The sequence below is a fragment of the Dreissena polymorpha genome, chromosome 9 (genome assembly GCF_020536995.1).
Source record: "Dreissena polymorpha isolate Duluth1 chromosome 9, UMN_Dpol_1.0, whole genome shotgun sequence".
NCBI lineage: Eukaryota > Metazoa > Mollusca > Bivalvia > Myida > Dreissenidae > Dreissena > Dreissena polymorpha.
In genome coordinates, this window is record NC_068363.1 from 11,868,315 (window position 1) to 11,885,571 (window position 17,257).

General features: G+C 35.3%; 4 protein-coding genes across 4 annotated transcripts; 1 reads left to right on the forward strand and 3 right to left on the reverse strand.

Annotated features, from left to right (window-relative positions):
- Window positions 1-498: 498 nt before the first annotated feature.
- LOC127844832 (uncharacterized) lies at window positions 499-2,484 on the reverse strand. Its single transcript, XM_052375341.1, has 2 exons — window positions 2,231-2,484; window positions 499-1,819 (listed from the first exon to the last, which is right to left on the reverse strand). Exons 1-2 carry the CDS (start codon window positions 2,430-2,432, stop codon window positions 540-542), a joined length of 1,482 nt encoding a protein of 493 aa, XP_052231301.1. The 5' UTR covers window positions 2,433-2,484; the 3' UTR covers window positions 499-539.
- Window positions 2,485-2,615: 131 nt separating this feature from the next.
- On the forward strand, window positions 2,616-5,037 carry LOC127845034 (uncharacterized). Its single transcript, XM_052375656.1, has 2 exons — window positions 2,616-2,875; window positions 3,299-5,037. Exons 1-2 carry the CDS (start codon window positions 2,775-2,777, stop codon window positions 4,722-4,724), a joined length of 1,527 nt encoding a protein of 508 aa, XP_052231616.1. The 5' UTR covers window positions 2,616-2,774; the 3' UTR covers window positions 4,725-5,037.
- A 521-nt stretch (window positions 5,038-5,558) lies between these two features.
- LOC127845035 (uncharacterized) lies at window positions 5,559-7,755 on the reverse strand. The gene is made up of 2 exons (XM_052375657.1): window positions 7,496-7,755; window positions 5,559-7,084 (listed from the first exon to the last, which is right to left on the reverse strand). Exons 1-2 carry the CDS (start codon window positions 7,695-7,697, stop codon window positions 5,805-5,807), a joined length of 1,482 nt encoding a protein of 493 aa, XP_052231617.1. The 5' UTR covers window positions 7,698-7,755; the 3' UTR covers window positions 5,559-5,804.
- Window positions 7,756-10,872: 3,117 nt separating this feature from the next.
- On the reverse strand, window positions 10,873-12,280 carry LOC127845036 (uncharacterized). The gene has a single exon (XM_052375658.1). The coding sequence runs from the start codon at window positions 12,191-12,193 to the stop codon at window positions 11,069-11,071; it is 1,125 nt and encodes a 374-aa protein (XP_052231618.1). The 5' UTR covers window positions 12,194-12,280; the 3' UTR covers window positions 10,873-11,068.
- Window positions 12,281-17,257: the final 4,977 nt, after the last annotated feature.

Below are 17,257 nucleotides of genomic sequence, written 5' to 3' on the forward strand. Positions count from 1 at the left end.
CTCATCAGGATCCAAACTGTTTGCTATTCTGATAGTATTCTTTGAAAAAAAAATCGAAAAATGCAAATTTTATAAATTCAGCGGACGACATTTTAGCAGATGAAAATTTTTCCAGCAAGCAAAGGGTTAAAAACAAACAATGTAACCTTCATTTGGGAAATATGTAATTTTCCCTAGATTGGGAAAGTGCTGTTTGAGGTACTTTACAAAGGAGCGTCGACTCACATACCGTTAATCATTTCAGGTCAAAACTGTTCTTAGCCTTGACAGTTCACATACATTTTGGCTTTTTAAAAGATGGGAAAGTAACAAAACACTATTTTAGAACTTTATTAAGCAATCACATGTAATACATCAACCTAAACTTAAGAAATGAAAACTATAAAAAAAACAGTCTTCCAATCACATGTCCATTAGCTTAATTACTCTCATTACATGTACTTCTTAACACTCATAACCAGAGCGCACATCTGACATATTTTTAAATTTGACATTTTAATCCTCTTAGCTGCATACAAAACTTTGATTGTAGCTATTCTTTAAGCATATGTAGACACTATGCCATTCCTGAAATTACATAGCATGAAACAAACAAAAATTATCTCTGATGACAACTTAGTCTCTGTGCTAGTCAAAGGTTCAGTTAAAATTTTGTATGTTTTTCCTAGCCCAATAATTCTTTCTACATGAACACGTTTACTTGAAATTTTTCTATCTTTAATAGCAGTTTCATTCGAAATTCTATTTTGCTTCTTAAAAAAGGTTGGTATATTGATATGCACATCATGTGGTGCAAAAATGTCCTGCACATTGAAACCTTTATCAGCCATTATACTGTCACTTTTGGAACAAAGCCTGGTCAGTGAACTCCGTTCAACTATTTGCCTATCACTTGTAGCACCCCCATAGGCTGGAGACACATAAGAAATAAGACCGCCAGGGGTACTGCCAACCAAAACCTTAACTGTATTTCGGTTCTTGTAAGTCGAAAAAGTGGCTTGTTGAGCTGTTGGATTCTTCGGCTTTTTAATTGGGCACTCAGTACCATCAATTATAATCCGTGTTTTGGGGTACAGTCTCTTGAAGCTGCTTGGAGCAAAATAGTGGACTAAAGTTTGTGATGGCCAAATGTTAATTTCTTTCCACTGTTTTTCCATGAACAAGACCCACGTAATAAAAATGTTTGACACAACACTTTCCGAAACATTAAATAATCGCGACAGTTCAAAGTTTGTCATGTGTCGCCTTAATTTAATCAACGTAATAAAAAATTGATCAGCAACACTTATACTTGTTATAGAATGATACACATAATTAAGATGGTATGCTGCTGGTCCGAGTGTGTTCAAAACAAAAAAGAACTTCATGTAATTTTCGAGTCCAGTGTAGAAATGAACAGCAGCTTCATCATCCTCGAACTTGTTGATGCTAAATGCAAGTGTAGTTGTTGTTTGTATTGCCGCATCTTCCGTTTCACACTCTGTTTGTACAAATGAGTCCATAAATGTCACCTTTTCATCTGTGATCGAGATTATTTGCTCGACACATTTCTGCTGTGTCACAACTTCTTTGCTAGCACCCACATCGATATCAGAGGTAACAATGTCAATTTTTGTGGCAATGTACTCTGGTTCAAAGCTTGTGTTTTCACCAGACTGTTCCATATTTGTTACATCTTCAAACAGCTTACGTTTCCGGTTTTCTCTTTCTAGACGACGTTCCTTTCTCTCCTGGCTCTTAGCAACAGTCGCCTTGTTCTTCCAGGAATAAATACTAGGGACAGCTGTTTTTCGCAATGCCCGCTTACGTCTTTCATTTCCTGGAAAAAAAGTATGCCATAAACAAATGCATGTATGAATTTGCTGCAGATTTTGTTAATGGATTACAGAATGAGTAAACAGAAAAAAGTCTGCCTTATTACACCAAAATATAGTGTTAATTTATTACCAGCAATATGTCAATATCACATAATGCATATTAAATAAATCAACAAAATAACATTGTGTAGCAGTACTGTCATTGGTGATAGAAAATATATGAAAAATAAGCCTGGAAACAAATACATTTAGACTTTTAGTATATACATGTACACGTTCACCATGTCCATACACTTAAAATGATATATTTGCCACGATTATCTAATGGAGAGAAAACACAAATTCAGCATTATAAGCGTAATATGTTTTTGCATTTGTGATGTTTTTCAACATAAATTAAACAAACAACCTACCTGCATATGTTATTGTGTGGTAATCATCTTCGGTGAAGTGGTTTTCACACACGTACGAGTATTCGGATGGAGTCCAGATTTCGAACTTTGTTTTCACCCGTCGAATAGCTTGTACCCATGCTGCTTGACGTTGTTTGTCTTTCGGGAACTTGTGTCGACCTTTTCGTGAACAAAAGGGAACGCAACACATGGTTTGAGGCATTATTTTATGTTTCTATTGTCAAGCTGTCAAACGCTTCGCTGAATAACAATGGCGATAATTTTATGATAAAATCCGAACATATCCGCATAGATGAACCTACTCGACCAGAGCGCCACCTATATCGGAAAACAGGGGACATTACTCACTAAAGTCGCTCATTGGGGAACTTTAGTGGATTATCTTCCCCTGTCTAGCAGGTGCCCGTAAAGGTGGCGCTGTTGTCGAATAGGTCTATTGTTCTTTCCAATTGTTTACTTCCGCATATTTTGACAAGCGATTAACCGAGTTAGACACAATCTTTTACAATAATTTTATGATAGTTTATACGATAAGTCTTAAACTATGGCTTCACAATTTAGCAGTTTATCTTTAGGACAACTTCGCACAGAATTAAGAAAGAGAAATGCAAAGTTATCTGGACGAAAAAAGGAATTAATCGAGAGGTAATGTGAAACCATTTTTTAATTTGATTCATGTCGTGAAAATTCCTGCGCGGTCTTTTCTAAAAACCAAATCAGTTTAAAGGCTTTAAAAACATACATACAGGATTCATTCTTTTATTATTTACATCACTGTTTGAAAGGTTTATTGTTAAATATCTTATTTACAAGTTAATGTAAATTCTGTTAAAAGGTTGGGTGGGGAAATGTACATGTATACTTCTGTTGTTTTTTAGAAGACAAAACTTTTTACAACAGCACCCACCCATGTTCTTTATTAAATTTAGGGGACTCTATGAATGTGTAGGGGTCTATGCTGAGTATGTATTACTCTTTGTTCTGACGCATAAGTTTTTGTTTATACAAGTTTTTTTTAATGTTTACTGAAAGTGAAAAATTGTTGTATGTTCATATTTGATCTTTCAGACTTGAAGCATATGATCGCAATCAGAACTTTAACAACTGCGAGGAGCTTATGCCAGAGTTTCGAATGCAAATTCCAGCCACCAGTTGCTACAAAGATGTCAACACCGACATGAAGATGGCCTCGTTTGACCGTGAGAAGGCGAATGCATATATGGAACGGTTTGGAGTTGAGTTCGACCAAGTGGTGACTTCTTTGTATGGTGACAAGTTCTTGTTGTACCTTAGGATGTTTTCTTCAGAAAAGTTGTGCTATGTAAAAAGTTCATGTAGGGCAGAAATGAAAAAGAAAATTGATTATGTCGTTGACATTACATTCACCAAACATGGCTTTGTGCATGAGGCACAGTGTGAATGTGGTGCTGGTGAAGGTCCGTTCGGACATTGTAAACATATAAGGACTGTTCTGTATGCGTGTGTGAAATTTGTTCAATCCGGAGAAGTTAAGGTGGAATCATCTTGTACCCAACAGCTTCAGTCTTTCCACAAATCGAAGAAACACACAGGATCCCCGGTAAAGGCTCGAGACCTCAAGATAGGTGGAGCTGAGATTTGTAATATTGCAGACTTTGACCCCAGGCCTAGTCAGTTTAGAAATGCTGCCAATTACAAAGACCATTTCTACAACACATGTATGAATTTTGCTACAATATCAAAAACTCCAATTTTTCAAACTTTCGAGCCAGCAAATATGTACGCTTATAGCAATGATCACGACTATTTCAGTACGTCACATGAACAGAACTTTCTAAACCTCAACAAAATTACCAAAATAACATCAGAAGAGTGTGAATGTATTGAAGAACAGACGAGGGGACAAAATACCAATGATCGATGGCATGAGGAGCGTGGAAAGCGCATTCAGTCCTCAAACTACCACCGAATCTGTGCTGCGACAGAAAAGACAAGTTTAGTTGGATTGGCCTCAACAATAGTGCAGGGACAAGTTGTGAGGCAAAATGAAGCGATGCGACATGGATGCAAGTATGAAAAAACTGCGATACACATTTATGAGAGTGCAAGGAATGTTAAAGTCAAGTCTTGTGGCATAACGGTTTCACGGACACACCCATTTCTAGGGGCATCTCCAGATGGAATTGTAAATAAAGACTTGATAGTTGAGGTGAAATGCCCATTCAGTGCTATAAATAAAGAGATTTCCTCAGTGACAGTGCCATATCTTAAGGATGTGAACGGTAAACTAAAATTGAGTGCAAAACATCCTTATTATTATCAGATTCAGGGCCAGTTGTTTTGTTCGGAACGCAAGTACTGTGACCTGATCGTTTATACATTGACTGACATAAAGTACATAAGGGTACACAAAAATGAGGACTTCATTTCACAGATGCTGTTAAAACTTGAACATTTCTTTGAGAATTATTTTAAGACTGAATTGTTGAAAAAGTTGTATTACAAGGATGTTTAAAATAAGTTCCCTGCATGTGTAAATACTTTTGTTACCATGTTTCTTGTAGTTCCTGGTTTGGTTCTAAAATATTTGTTTGACTATTATATGTGTTATACAATGCATTGTATTAGAAATAAATATTTGTTTTTAAAAATTTGTTTTTTCAACAGTTCGCTTCTAAAAACCATATTGTCAGGATTATTATTTTATGATGATGAGAGAATTGTATACTTGTAAAGTGGAACCCGTCTCATGAACTGACTAATATTACTACTCGTGAACACCTTGAAATTGGGAAAAATGCGTCGTGAACTCTTCGAATTCGGAAATTAGCGTATTTGATTTTTTGCTTACATATACCTTAAAATTAAAAATAACTGTACCAAGTTGTTAATATTATATTTACTTTAAGGTTCTAGCCATAGAGCGCCATAAGTTAATTAATTTAAGTTCATTAATCCTTACGGCGCGGCAACCAAAATTTTAAGGCCTTTGCAAACAGTTTGGATCCATATGAGACGCCACAGAACGTGGCGTCTCATCAGGATCCAAACTGTTTGCTATTCTGATAGTATTCTTTGAAAAAAAATCGAAAAATGCAAATTTTATAAATTCAGCGGACGACATTTTAGCAGATGAAAATTTTTCCAGCAAGCAAAGGGTTAAAAACAAACAATGTAACCTTCATTTGGGAAATATGTAATTTTCCCTAGATTGGGAAAGTGCTGTTTGAGGTACTTTACAAAGGAGCGTCGACTCACATACCGTTAATCATTTCAGGTCAAAACTGTTCTTAGCCTTGACAGTTCACATACATTTTGGCTTTTTAAAAGATGGGAAAGTAACAAAACACTATTTTAGAACTTTATTAAGCAATCACATGTAATACATCAACCTAAACTTAAGAAATGAAAACTATAAAAAAAACAGTCTTCCAATCACATGTCCATTAGCTTAATTACTCTCATTACATGTACTTCTTAACACTCATAACCAGAGCGCACATCTGACATATTTTTTGCAGAATGTTTATTGACAATACAAATTTGACATTTTAATCCTCTTAGCTGCATACAAAACTTTGATTGTAGCTATTCTTTAAGCATATGTAGACACTATGCCATTCCTGAAATTACATAGCATGAAACAAACAAAAATTATCTCTGATGACAACTTAGTCTCTGTGCTAGTCAAAGATTCAGTTAAAATTTTGTATGTTTTTCCTAGCCCAATAATTCTTTCTACATGAACACGTTTACTTGAAATTTTTCTATCTTTAATAGCAGTTTCATTCGAAATTCTATTTTGCTTCTTAAAAAAGGTTGGTATATTGATATGCACATCATGTGGTGCAAAAATGTCCTGCACATTGAAACCTTTATCAGCCATTATACTGTCACTTTTGGAACAAAGCCTGGTCAGTGAACTCCGTTCAACTATTTGCCTATCACTTGTAGCACCCCCATAGGCTGGAGACACATAAGAAATAAGACCGCCAGGGGTACTGCCAACCAAAACCTTAACTGTATTTCGGTTCTTGTAAGTCGAAAAAGTGGCTTGTTGAGCTGTTGGATTCTTCGGCTTTTTAATTGGGCACTCAGTACCATCAATTATAACCCGTGTTTTGGGGTACAGTCTCTTGAAGCTGCTTGGAGCAAAATAGTGGACTAAAGTTTGTGATGGCCAAATGTTAATTTCTTTCCACTGTTTTTCCATGAACAAGACCCACGTAATAAAAATGTTTGACACAACACTTTCCGAAACATTAAATAATCGCGACAGTTCAAAGTTTGTCATGTGTCGCCTTAATTTAATCAACGTAATAAAAAATTGATCAGCAACACTTATACTTGTTATAGAATGATACACATAATTAAGATGGTATGCTGCTGGTCCGAGTGTGTTCAAAACAAAAAAGAACTTCATGTAATTTTCGAGTCCAGTGTAGAAATGAACAGCAGCTTCATCATCCTCGAACTTGTTGATGCTAAATGCAAGTGTAGTTGTTGTTTGTATTGCCGCATCTTCCGTTTCACACTCTGTTTGTACAAATGAGTCCATAAATGTCACCTTTTCATCTGTGATCGAGATTATTTGCTCGACACATTCCTGCTGTGTCACAACTTCTTTGCTAGCACCCACATCGATATCAGAGGTAACAATGTCAATTTTTGTGGCAATGTACTCTGGTTCAAAGCTTGTGTTTTCACCAGACTGTTCCATATTTGTTACATCTTCAAACAGCTTACGTTTCCGGTTTTCTCTTTCTAGACGACGTTCCTTTCTCTCCTGGCTCTTAGCAACAGTCGCCTTGTTCTTCCAGGAATAAATACTAGGGACAGCTGTTTTTCGCAATGCCCGCTTACGTCTTTCATTTCCTGGAAAAAAAGTATGCCATAAACAAATGCATGTATGAATTTGCTGCAGATTTTGTTAATGGATTACAGAATGAGTAAACAGAAAAAAGTCTGCCTTATTACACCAAAATATAGTGTTAATTTATTACCAGCAATATGTCAATATCACATAATGCATATTAAATAAATCAACAAAATAACATTGTGTAGCAGTACTGTCATTGGTGATAGAAAATATATGAAAAATAAGCCTGGAAACAAATACATTTAGACTTTTAGTATATACATGTACACGTTCACCATGTCCATACACTTAAAATGATATATTTGCCACGATTATCTAATGGAGAGAAAACAAAAATTCAGCATTATAAGCGTAATATGTTTTTGCATTTGTGATGTTTTTCAACATAAATTAAACAAACAACCTACCTGCATATGTTATTGTGTGGTAATCATCTTCGGTGAAGTGGTTTTCACACACGTACGAGTATTCGGATGGAGTCCAGATTTCGAACTTTGTTTTCACCCGTCGAATAGCTTGTACCCATGCTGCTTGACGTTGTTTGTCTTTCGGGAACTTGTGTCGACCTTTTCGTGAACAAAAGGGAACGCAACACATGGTTTGAGGCATTATTTTATGTTTCTATTGTCAAGCTGTCAAACGCTTCGCTGAATAACAATGGCGATAATTTTATGATAAAATCCGAACATATCCGCATAGATGAACCTACTCGACCAGAGCGCCACCTATATCGGAAAACAGGGGACATTACTCACTAAAGTCGCTCATTGGGGAACTTTAGTGGATTATCTTCCCCTGTCTAGCAGGTGCCCGTAAAGGTGGCGCTGTTGTCGAATAGGTCTATTGTTCTTTCCAATTGTTTACTTCCGCATATTTTGACAAGCGATTAACCGAGTTAGACACAATCTTTTACAATAATTTTATGATAGTTTATACGATAAGTCTTAAACTATGGCTTCACAATTTAGCAGTTTATCTTTAGGACAACTTCGCACAGAATTAAGAAAGAGAAATGCAAAGTTATCTGGACGAAAAAAGGAATTAATCGAGAGGTAATATGAAACCATTTTTTAATTTGATTCATGTCGTGAAAATTCCTGCGCGGTCTTTTCTAAAAACCAAATCAGTTTAAAGGCTTTAAAAACATACATACAGGATTCATTCTTTTATTATTTACATCACTGTTTGAAAGGTTTATTGTTAAATATCTTATTTACAAGTTAATGTAAATTCTGTTAAAAGGTTGGGTGGGGAAATGTACATGTATACTTCTGTTGTTTTTTAGAAGACAAAACTTTTTACAACAGCACCCACCCATGTTCTTTATTAAATTTAGGGGACTCTATGAATGTGTAGGGGTCTATGCTGAGTATGTATTACTCTTTGTTCTGACGCATAAGTTTTTGTTTATACAAGTTTTTTTTAATGTTTACTGAAAGTGAAAAATTGTTGTATGTTCATATTTGATCTTTCAGACTTGAAGCATATGATCGCAATCAGAACTTTAACAACTGCGAGGAGCTTATGCCAGAGTTTCGAATGCAAATTCTAGCCACCCATTGCTACAAAGATGTCAACACCGACATGAAGATGGCCTCGTTTGACCGTGAGAAGGCGAATGCATATATGGAACGGTTTGGAGTTGAGTTCGACCAAGTGGTGACTTCTTTGTATGGTGACAAGTTCTTGTTGTACCTTAGGATGTTTTCTTCAGAAAAGTTGTGCTATGTAAAAAGTTCATGTAGGGCAGAAATGAAAAAGAAAATTGATTATGTCGTTGACATTACATTCACCAAACATGGCTTTGTGCATGAGGCACAGTGTGAATGTGGTGCTGGTGAAGGTCCGTTCGGACATTGTAAACATATAAGGACTGTTCTGTATGCGTGTGTGAAATTTATTCAATCCGGAGAAGTTAAGGTGGAATCATCTTGTACCCAACAGCTTCAGTCTTTCCACAAATCGAAGAAACACACAGGATCCCCGGTAAAGGCTCGAGACCTCAAGATAGGTGGAGCTGAGATTTGTAATATTGCAGACTTTGACCCCAGGCCTAGTCAGTTTAGAAATGCTGCCAATTACAAAGACCATTTCTACAACACATGTATGAATTTTGCTACAATATCAAAAACTCCAATTTTTCAAACTTTCGAGCCAGCAAATATGTACGCTTATAGCAATGATCACGACTATTTCAGTACGTCACATGAACAGAACTTTCTAAACCTCAACAAAATTACCAAAATAACATCAGAAGAGTGTGAATGTATTGAAGAACAGACGAGGGGACAAAATACCAATGATCGATGGCATGAGGAGCGTGGAAAGCGCATTCAGTCCTCAAACTACCACCGAATCTGTGCTGCGACAGAAAAGACAAGTTTAGTTGGATTGGCCTCAACAATAGTGCAGGGACAAGTTGTGAGGCAAAATGAAGCGATGCGACATGGATGCAAGTATGAAAAAACTGCGATACACATTTATGAGAGTGCAAGGAATGTTAAAGTCAAGTCTTGTGGCATAACGGTTTCACGGACACACCCATTTCTAGGGGCATCTCCAGATGGAATTGTAAATAAAGACTTGATAGTTGAGGTGAAATGCCCATTCAGTGCTATAAATAAAGAGATTTCCTCAGTGACAGTGCCATATCTTAAGGATGTGAACGGTAAACTAAAATTGAGTGCAAAACATCCTTATTATTATCAGATTCAGGGCCAGTTGTTTTGTTCGGAACGCAAGTACTGTGACCTGATCGTTTATACATTGACTGACATAAAGTACATAAGGGTACACAAAAATGAGGACTTCATTTCACAGATGCTGTTAAAACTTGAACATTTCTTTGAGAATTATTTTAAGACTGAATTGTTGAAAAAGTTGTATTACAAGGATGTTTAAAATAAGTTCCCTGCATGTGTAAATACTTTTGTTACCATGTTTCTTGTAGTTCCTGGTTTGGTTCTAAAATATTTGTTTGACTATTATATGTGTTATACAATGCATTGTATTAGAAATAAATATTTGTTTTTAAAAATTTGTTTTTTCAACAGTTCGCTTCTAAAAACCATATTGTCAGGATTATTATTTTATGATGATGAGAGAATTGTATACTTGTAAAGTGGAACCCGTCTCATGAACTGACTAATATTACTACTCGTGAACACCTTGAAATTGGGAAAAATGCGTCGTGAACTCTTCGAATTCGGAAATTAGCGTATTTGATTTTTTGCTTACATATACCTTAAAATTAAAAATAACTGTACCAAGTTGTTAATATTATATTTACTTTAAGGTTCTAGCCATAGAGCGCCATAAGTTAATTAATTTAAGTTCATTAATCCTTACGGCGCGGCAACCAAAATTTTAAGGCCTTTGCAAACAGTTTGGATCCATATGAGACGCCACAGAACGTGGCGTCTCATCAGGATCCAAACTGTTTGCTATTCTGATAGTATTCTTTGAAAAAAAATCGAAAAATGCAAATTTTATAAATTCAGCGGACGACATTTTAGCAGATGAAAATTTTTCCAGCAAGCAAAGGGTTAAAAACAAACAATGTAACCTTCATTTGGGAAATATGTAATTTTCCCTAGATTGGGAAAGTGCTGTTTGAGGTACTTTACAAAGGAGCGTCGACTCACATACCGTTAATCATTTCAGGTCAAAACTGTTCTTAGCCTTGACAGTTCACATACATTTTGGCTTTTTAAAAGATGGGAAAGTAACAAAACACTATTTTAGAACTTTATTAAGCAATCACATGTAATACATCAACCTAAACTTAAGAAATGAAAACTATAAAAAAACAGTCTTCCAATCACATGTCCATTAGCTTAATTACTCTCATTACATGTACTTCTTAACACTCATAACCAGAGCGCACATCTGACATATTTTTTGCAGAATGTTTATTGACAATACAAATTTGACATTTTAATCCTCTTAGCTGCATACAAAACTTTGATTGTAGCTATTCTTTAAGCATATGTAGACACTATGCCATTCCTGAAATTACATAGCATGAAACAAACAAAAATTATCTCTGATGACAACTTAGTCTCTGTGCTAGTCAAAGATTCAGTTAAAATTGTGTATGTTTTTCCTAGCCCAATAATGCTTTCTACATGAACACGTTTACTTGAAATTTTTCTATCTTTAATAGCAGTTTCATTCGAAATTCTATTTTGCTTCTTAAAAAAGGTTGGTATATTGATATGCACATCATGTGGTGCAAAAATGTCCTGCACATTGAAACCTTTATCAGCCATAATACTGTCACTTTTGGAACAAAGCCTGGTCAGTGAACTCCGTTCAACTATTTGCCTATCACTTGTAGCACCCCCATAGGCTGGAGACACATAAGAAATAAGACCGCCAGGGGTACTGCCAACCAAAACCTTAACTGTATTTCGGTTCTTGTAAGTCGAAAAAGTGGCTTGTTGAGCTGTTGGATTCTTCGGCTTTTTAATTGGGCACTCAGTACCATCAATTATAACCCGTGTTTTGGGGTACAGTCTCTTGAAGCTGCTTGGAGCAAAATAGTGGACTAAAGTTTGTGATGGCCAAATGTTAATTTCTTTCCACTGTTTTTCCATGAACAAGACCCACGTAATAAAAATGTTTGACACAACACTTTCCGAAACATTAAATAATCGCGACAGTTCAAAGTTTGTCATGTGTCGCCTTAATTTAATCAACGTAATAAAAAATTGATCAGCAACACTTATACTTGTTATAGAATGATACACATAATTAAGATGGTATGCTGCTGGTCCGAGTGTGTTCAAAACAAAAAAGAACTTCATGTAATTTTCGAGTCCAGTGTAGAAATGAACAGCAGCTTCATCATCCTCGAACTTGTTGATGCTAAATGCAAGTGTAGTTGTTGTTTGTATTGCCGCATCTTCCGTTTCACACTCTGTTTGTACAAATGAGTCCATAAATGTCACCTTTTCATCTGTGATCGAGATTATTTGCTCGACACATTCCTGCTGTGTCACAACTTCTTTGCTAGCACCCACATCGATATCAGAGGTAACAATGTCAATTTTTGTGGCAATGTACTCTGGTTCAAAGCTTGTGTTTTCACCAGACTGTTCCATATTTGTTACATCTTCAAACAGCTTACGTTTCCGGTTTTCTCTTTCTAGACGACGTTCCTTTCTCTCCTGGCTCTTAGCAACAGTCGCCTTGTTCTTCCAGGAATAAATACTAGGGACAGCTGTTTTTCGCAATGCCCGCTTACGTCTTTCATTTCCTGGAAAAAAAGTATGCCATAAACAAATGCATGTATGAATTTGCTGCAGATTTTGTTAATGGATTACAGAATGAGTAAACAGAAAAAAGTCTGCCTTATTACACCAAAATATAGTGTTAATTTATTACCAGCAATATGTCAAATATACTTATTGCATATTTAATAAATCAACAAAATAACATTGTGTAGCAGTACTGTCATTGGTGATAGAAAATATATGAAAAATAAGCCTGGAAACAAATACATTTAGACTTTTAGTATATACATGTACACGTTCACCGTGTCCATACACTTAAAATGATATATTTGCCACGATTATCTAATGGAGAGAAAACACAAATTCAGCATTATAAGCGTAATATGTTTTTGCATTTGTGATGTTTTTCAACATAAATTAAACAAACAACCTACCTGCATATGTTATTGTGTGGTAATCATCTTCGGTGAAGTGGTTTTCACACACGTACGAGTATTCGGATGGAGTCCAGATTTCGAACTTTGTTTTCACCCGTCGAATAGCTTGTACCCATGCTGCTTGACGTTGTTTGTCTTTCGGGAACTTGTGTCGACCTTTTCGTGAACAAAAGGGAACGCAACACATGGTTTGAGGCATTATTTTATGTTTCTATTGTCAAGCTGTCAAACGCTTCGCTGAATAACAATGGCGATAATTTTATGATAAAATCCGAACATATCCGCATAGATGAACCTACTCGACCAGAGCGCCACCTATATCGGAAAACAGGGGACATTACTCACTAAAGTCGCTCATTGTTTTAATAAATGTCGTAAACTACCTGCCAAAGCGTCGTAGAAAAGAGATGTCCAATTAATATCTCAAGAGTCAATAACGTCCCAAACAGAATAGGCTGGTAAGGGTGATTTGATACATTATTGCCTGAAACATTATCATCTGAAACTAACATTTTGTTTTTAAATGAAACAATGCAATCTTAAAAACTCGTAATCCCTTTTTTTAAGAACTAATAACAGCAGTCCGTTTATATCAGAGTCCCTTGGCGTTTTAACGATATTCCAACGTAGCGTGCCGCATGCAACTGTTTTTATAAAAATATTATTTTATATCAGCACTACATCTGATATCAATTTAAAGTAGTTCCAATACAAAATACTTAACCAATGCATTTTGGTGCCGAGATGCGCTGCTCTTTTGTTTTTTCCATTAATTTTATTCTGTGATCAGCCGTCTAGTATAGAGAACAAATTAACGTTAATAGCATGTTCTTTAATGAATTGTATTATGAGCTAATGATACAGTTTGCTCAACCAATCGTGACAACACAATCCAAAACACGGTCAGCAGAAGGCGTCGCTGTTAATAGCTCGCTCAAGTCATCTCTTGCTCTTCATTTTGCGACTGCAGCGATGGTTCGGCAAATTTCATAATACGATCTTCATTACTTCGCGTGTCTGCATTTGAGAAAGAACCCTTCCTATAGTCACCTTCATGGAGCTTTATGATGTTCTCAATCAACATTTCAAGTGCGATCATATGGCGAATCAATACTAACTAAGAGATCATTTCAAGCGTTCTTGTGTAAAGGAGCATGTATGTGTTAAGCGGCTACCTTTAAAATATCATCATTTAAGAAATATTAATTACATGGTTGAGATGTATGTAAGACTCGCTCTCATACACGCGCAGTAAACTTTTATTTATCAAAAGTTTCCTGTGTACACTTTCAAAGTGAGCGGGGAAATACGTTAATTTAAAAGTAGTTGAATCATTATGACGATATGAACATGAAATAAATACGCAATTTTGTTGTAATCAAGTAAAATTCTAATTGAAACGCACGATGTTGGCTTACATGCATTTGAATCCCACTAGGGGCATATTTCAAAACAAATATATGTATGCTTCCCTAATAGGAGCAGCATTAAGTCACATATTTGTTATACCTATTCGCCCTACTCGATGTACTTTTGTCATTTGATACTTCCGGTTGTCTTTCGAGCACTCATGCTTTTTGTTTGCGCGCGAGATCATATGAGCTTATGATCTGCCTTAAAAAAAACTGAATATGCAAGTTTCGTCAAGGGTAAACCTACGCATTCTATAAAATCTGAAGATGTTTTAAGTTATCGGCCTTTCAATTATAATTTATTTTCGTCTCGGCACTTATATTCCGAATTTTATTCAACTTTATATACTTTATATACAGCATGCCTATGAAGAAGATATGCGTACATGTTTGGGTTGTTCTTCTCCAATACCTTTTGAGTTATTGCTCAGTGATTAACAATATGACGTTTTCTTATGAAAGTTTTGCGTCTGATCTCAGGAAGTTATGGTTCTTACAGGGCGTATTGTAGCGTATTGTAATATCGTTCCGCTTCAGAAAGCGTTAAGGGAGATATTGTCTCTCGAATATTAATTCGTTTTGACACAAGGTCTCGAACACAAACCATACTTCTAAGAAAGTTTATATGAGGACTCCAGCTCATGCCCGTTCAGTTTCACACACGATATGGCACGCGACATTTAACAACATCATGAACAACGACGATTATTTATTATCGTTTAACATTTTCTTGTAAAAATACGCGTCAAGGTTCACTAAAATGTTCAAGAGTAAGGTTTGTCTTTCCCTAAATTAGTGACGTTTGTACAATTCAATTGGCGTTAAATTCATCGCACTGAACATAATACAGTTGTGACATTAGTGTGCAACAACGCAAATACAGCCGAATATTTGTATCACATATATTAAACTTTCTAGTAGGAATATCCTGCAGCATATTCTAACTATCATTTAATTACATTATAAATGATCTTTAGATATTCGATCCATTCTCCTAATTATAAAGCTTTTATACTGTGTGTGTGTGTACTGGTGTCGATGTATTGTCTGACACAAGCATAGATAGACTTTAATTTATCAATATGATTATGACAAGTTTGTATTGATTCTCGCACAGTGTTTTTGTTTGGCTTGTTTATGAATTCATGACAATTGACAAAAGTAGTGCAGTGTAGCTGAAAACGAACTATTGAGAATAGAACATACCCACACATAAAATGAACAGTTCAGTAAACATAGAAGCTGCGTAGAGCATTAATGCACATTTTAAAAGTTAAAGTGCAATTGTCAATAACACACACAAATTAAAGATACATATGAAGTAATTATAAACTTATCAATAAGTGACAATTTGATGACGTGCTTTCACAGCAAATATAACTAGGAAAAATGCAACTAACATGTATCAAAAAGCATATGACAGTAGTTAAAATAAGAATGTCATTTAACAGCAGGCATGTTCTGAATTAAAATAAGAATGTCATTTAGTCGCATGCATGTTCTGTATTAAAATAAGAATGTCATTTAACAGCATGCATGTTCTGTATTAAAATAAGAATGTCATTTAACAGCATGCATGTGCTGACGGATTTTCTCTTCCATAAGTTTGTCTGTAACAAATTTATTTTGCAAAGCTTGCTTTAACATCTTAAAATAGCCATTTCCACATTATTTGGGCAATAGTTTTGATAAAAGGATTCTGAAATTCCAACTTAATCCACATACTTGTTTAGTTGTTTCAATTATTGTAATATGTTATTATTCTTAATTGAAAATGATGAAGGTTTACTAAAACCAGGTCATGAATACCGTCCTCCAGCACCGTTTAGAGACGAATGGAAAGTTTTAAATATTATAACTGTTAAGCATTAAGAACTTACTGGCTGAATGGATGAACACATTATCTCAAATCTGATTTCAATGTCAAGGCCTATTAGCAAAATAAAACAAAGTTAAGTGGGACATTGACATACTTGAAAATATTCTGTGTATTTTGATATACATTTGATCACTTACGAATAAAAATCAGTCGAGTTGAGGTTTGCAACATCGCGGATCTTTCGATCACCTACCCTTCATATTTAACGAGTTCCCATTGACGATCATATTACTTAAGCGCGTATCCGTGTTTTTCAATTAAGTCAGGTGTACTTTAAAAAAAATAACATGTTCTTGATCTCTCGATCCCAAGTACATTTATCTGACCTCACTAAGAACGCAAGTTATTCATCTTCTGGGGCGATGAAATTCCTGCTGACGTCGATAAACATCCGGTCTTAGATACACTTATCAAAGTTTTCCATTAGTCAAGTAAGGGCTTTTAAAATAGCATCGCGGATTTTCAGCTATTATTTCGTAGGAGTCGAGGGCAGTGACCCTAGCTAAAGGGCGCTCTAATTAGGAGACATAGAGAATTACCACGTTTATTACTTCGAAATATTAATCATGATGAAAACAGATTTAACTAGTTAAACATTACAATTAAGCTTGTAACGGTGGGCATCCAGATGGGTATACTTTATAAATATCATAGTGCTTAAGAGATAAATTTTAATGATCAATGGAAAATGGTAGCATCGATGGGAACAACGGAAGAATAAAAATATAACAGAATGGATGTTCGGATGACATAAAAGACACCTATCTTTATTGTAGGGGAACAGTAATGGGGCTGTTAAGTATTACAAAGCGGTTAAATAACATTTCGATAGATTAATACAATAACTTTAATGACAAAGAAAAAATGATATCAATTTTTCCGCAACATTTGATGTATTAAAATAATAATATAACGATTTTTTAAAAATAAGTACGATGACAGCTTTTCCAAAACAGAACGCTCCACCCTTTGTACGCTTCGACAGTTTATTGTACATTTTATATCAGTTATCTTATAAATAATTCATATATATTATTACCTTAAAAAATCAGATGTTTGATAAAAAATACAGGATACAGTGGTTTATCCAATCTATCATTTAGTCATTATATATTTTCGTTTTGTGTGTAAGTCATATCTCACTTTCACCGTTCTTTTAATTTTATATGTATATCAGCTTCAAACTAACATTTTATCAAAGATG

Coding starts and splice junctions, on each gene's coding strand:
- LOC127845034 (XM_052375656.1), top strand. CDS start 2,775: ATGGCTTCACAATTTAGCAGTTTATCTTTAGGACAACTTCGCACAGAA. Junction 2,876..3,298: donor AAAAAGGAATTAATCGAGAG/GTAATGTGAAAC, acceptor TTGATCTTTCAG/ACTTGAAGCATATGATCGCA.
- LOC127844832 (XM_052375341.1), bottom strand. CDS start 2,432: ATGCCTCAAACCATGTGTTGCGTTCCCTTTTGTTCACGAAAAGGTCGA. Junction 1,820..2,230: donor CCACACAATAACATATGCAG/GTAGGTTGTTTG, acceptor CTTTTTTTCCAG/GAAATGAAAGACGTAAGCGG.
- LOC127845035 (XM_052375657.1), bottom strand. CDS start 7,697: ATGCCTCAAACCATGTGTTGCGTTCCCTTTTGTTCACGAAAAGGTCGA. Junction 7,085..7,495: donor CCACACAATAACATATGCAG/GTAGGTTGTTTG, acceptor CTTTTTTTCCAG/GAAATGAAAGACGTAAGCGG.
- LOC127845036 (XM_052375658.1), bottom strand. CDS start 12,193: ATGGAACAGTCTGGTGAAAACACAAGCTTTGAACCAGAGTACATTGCC.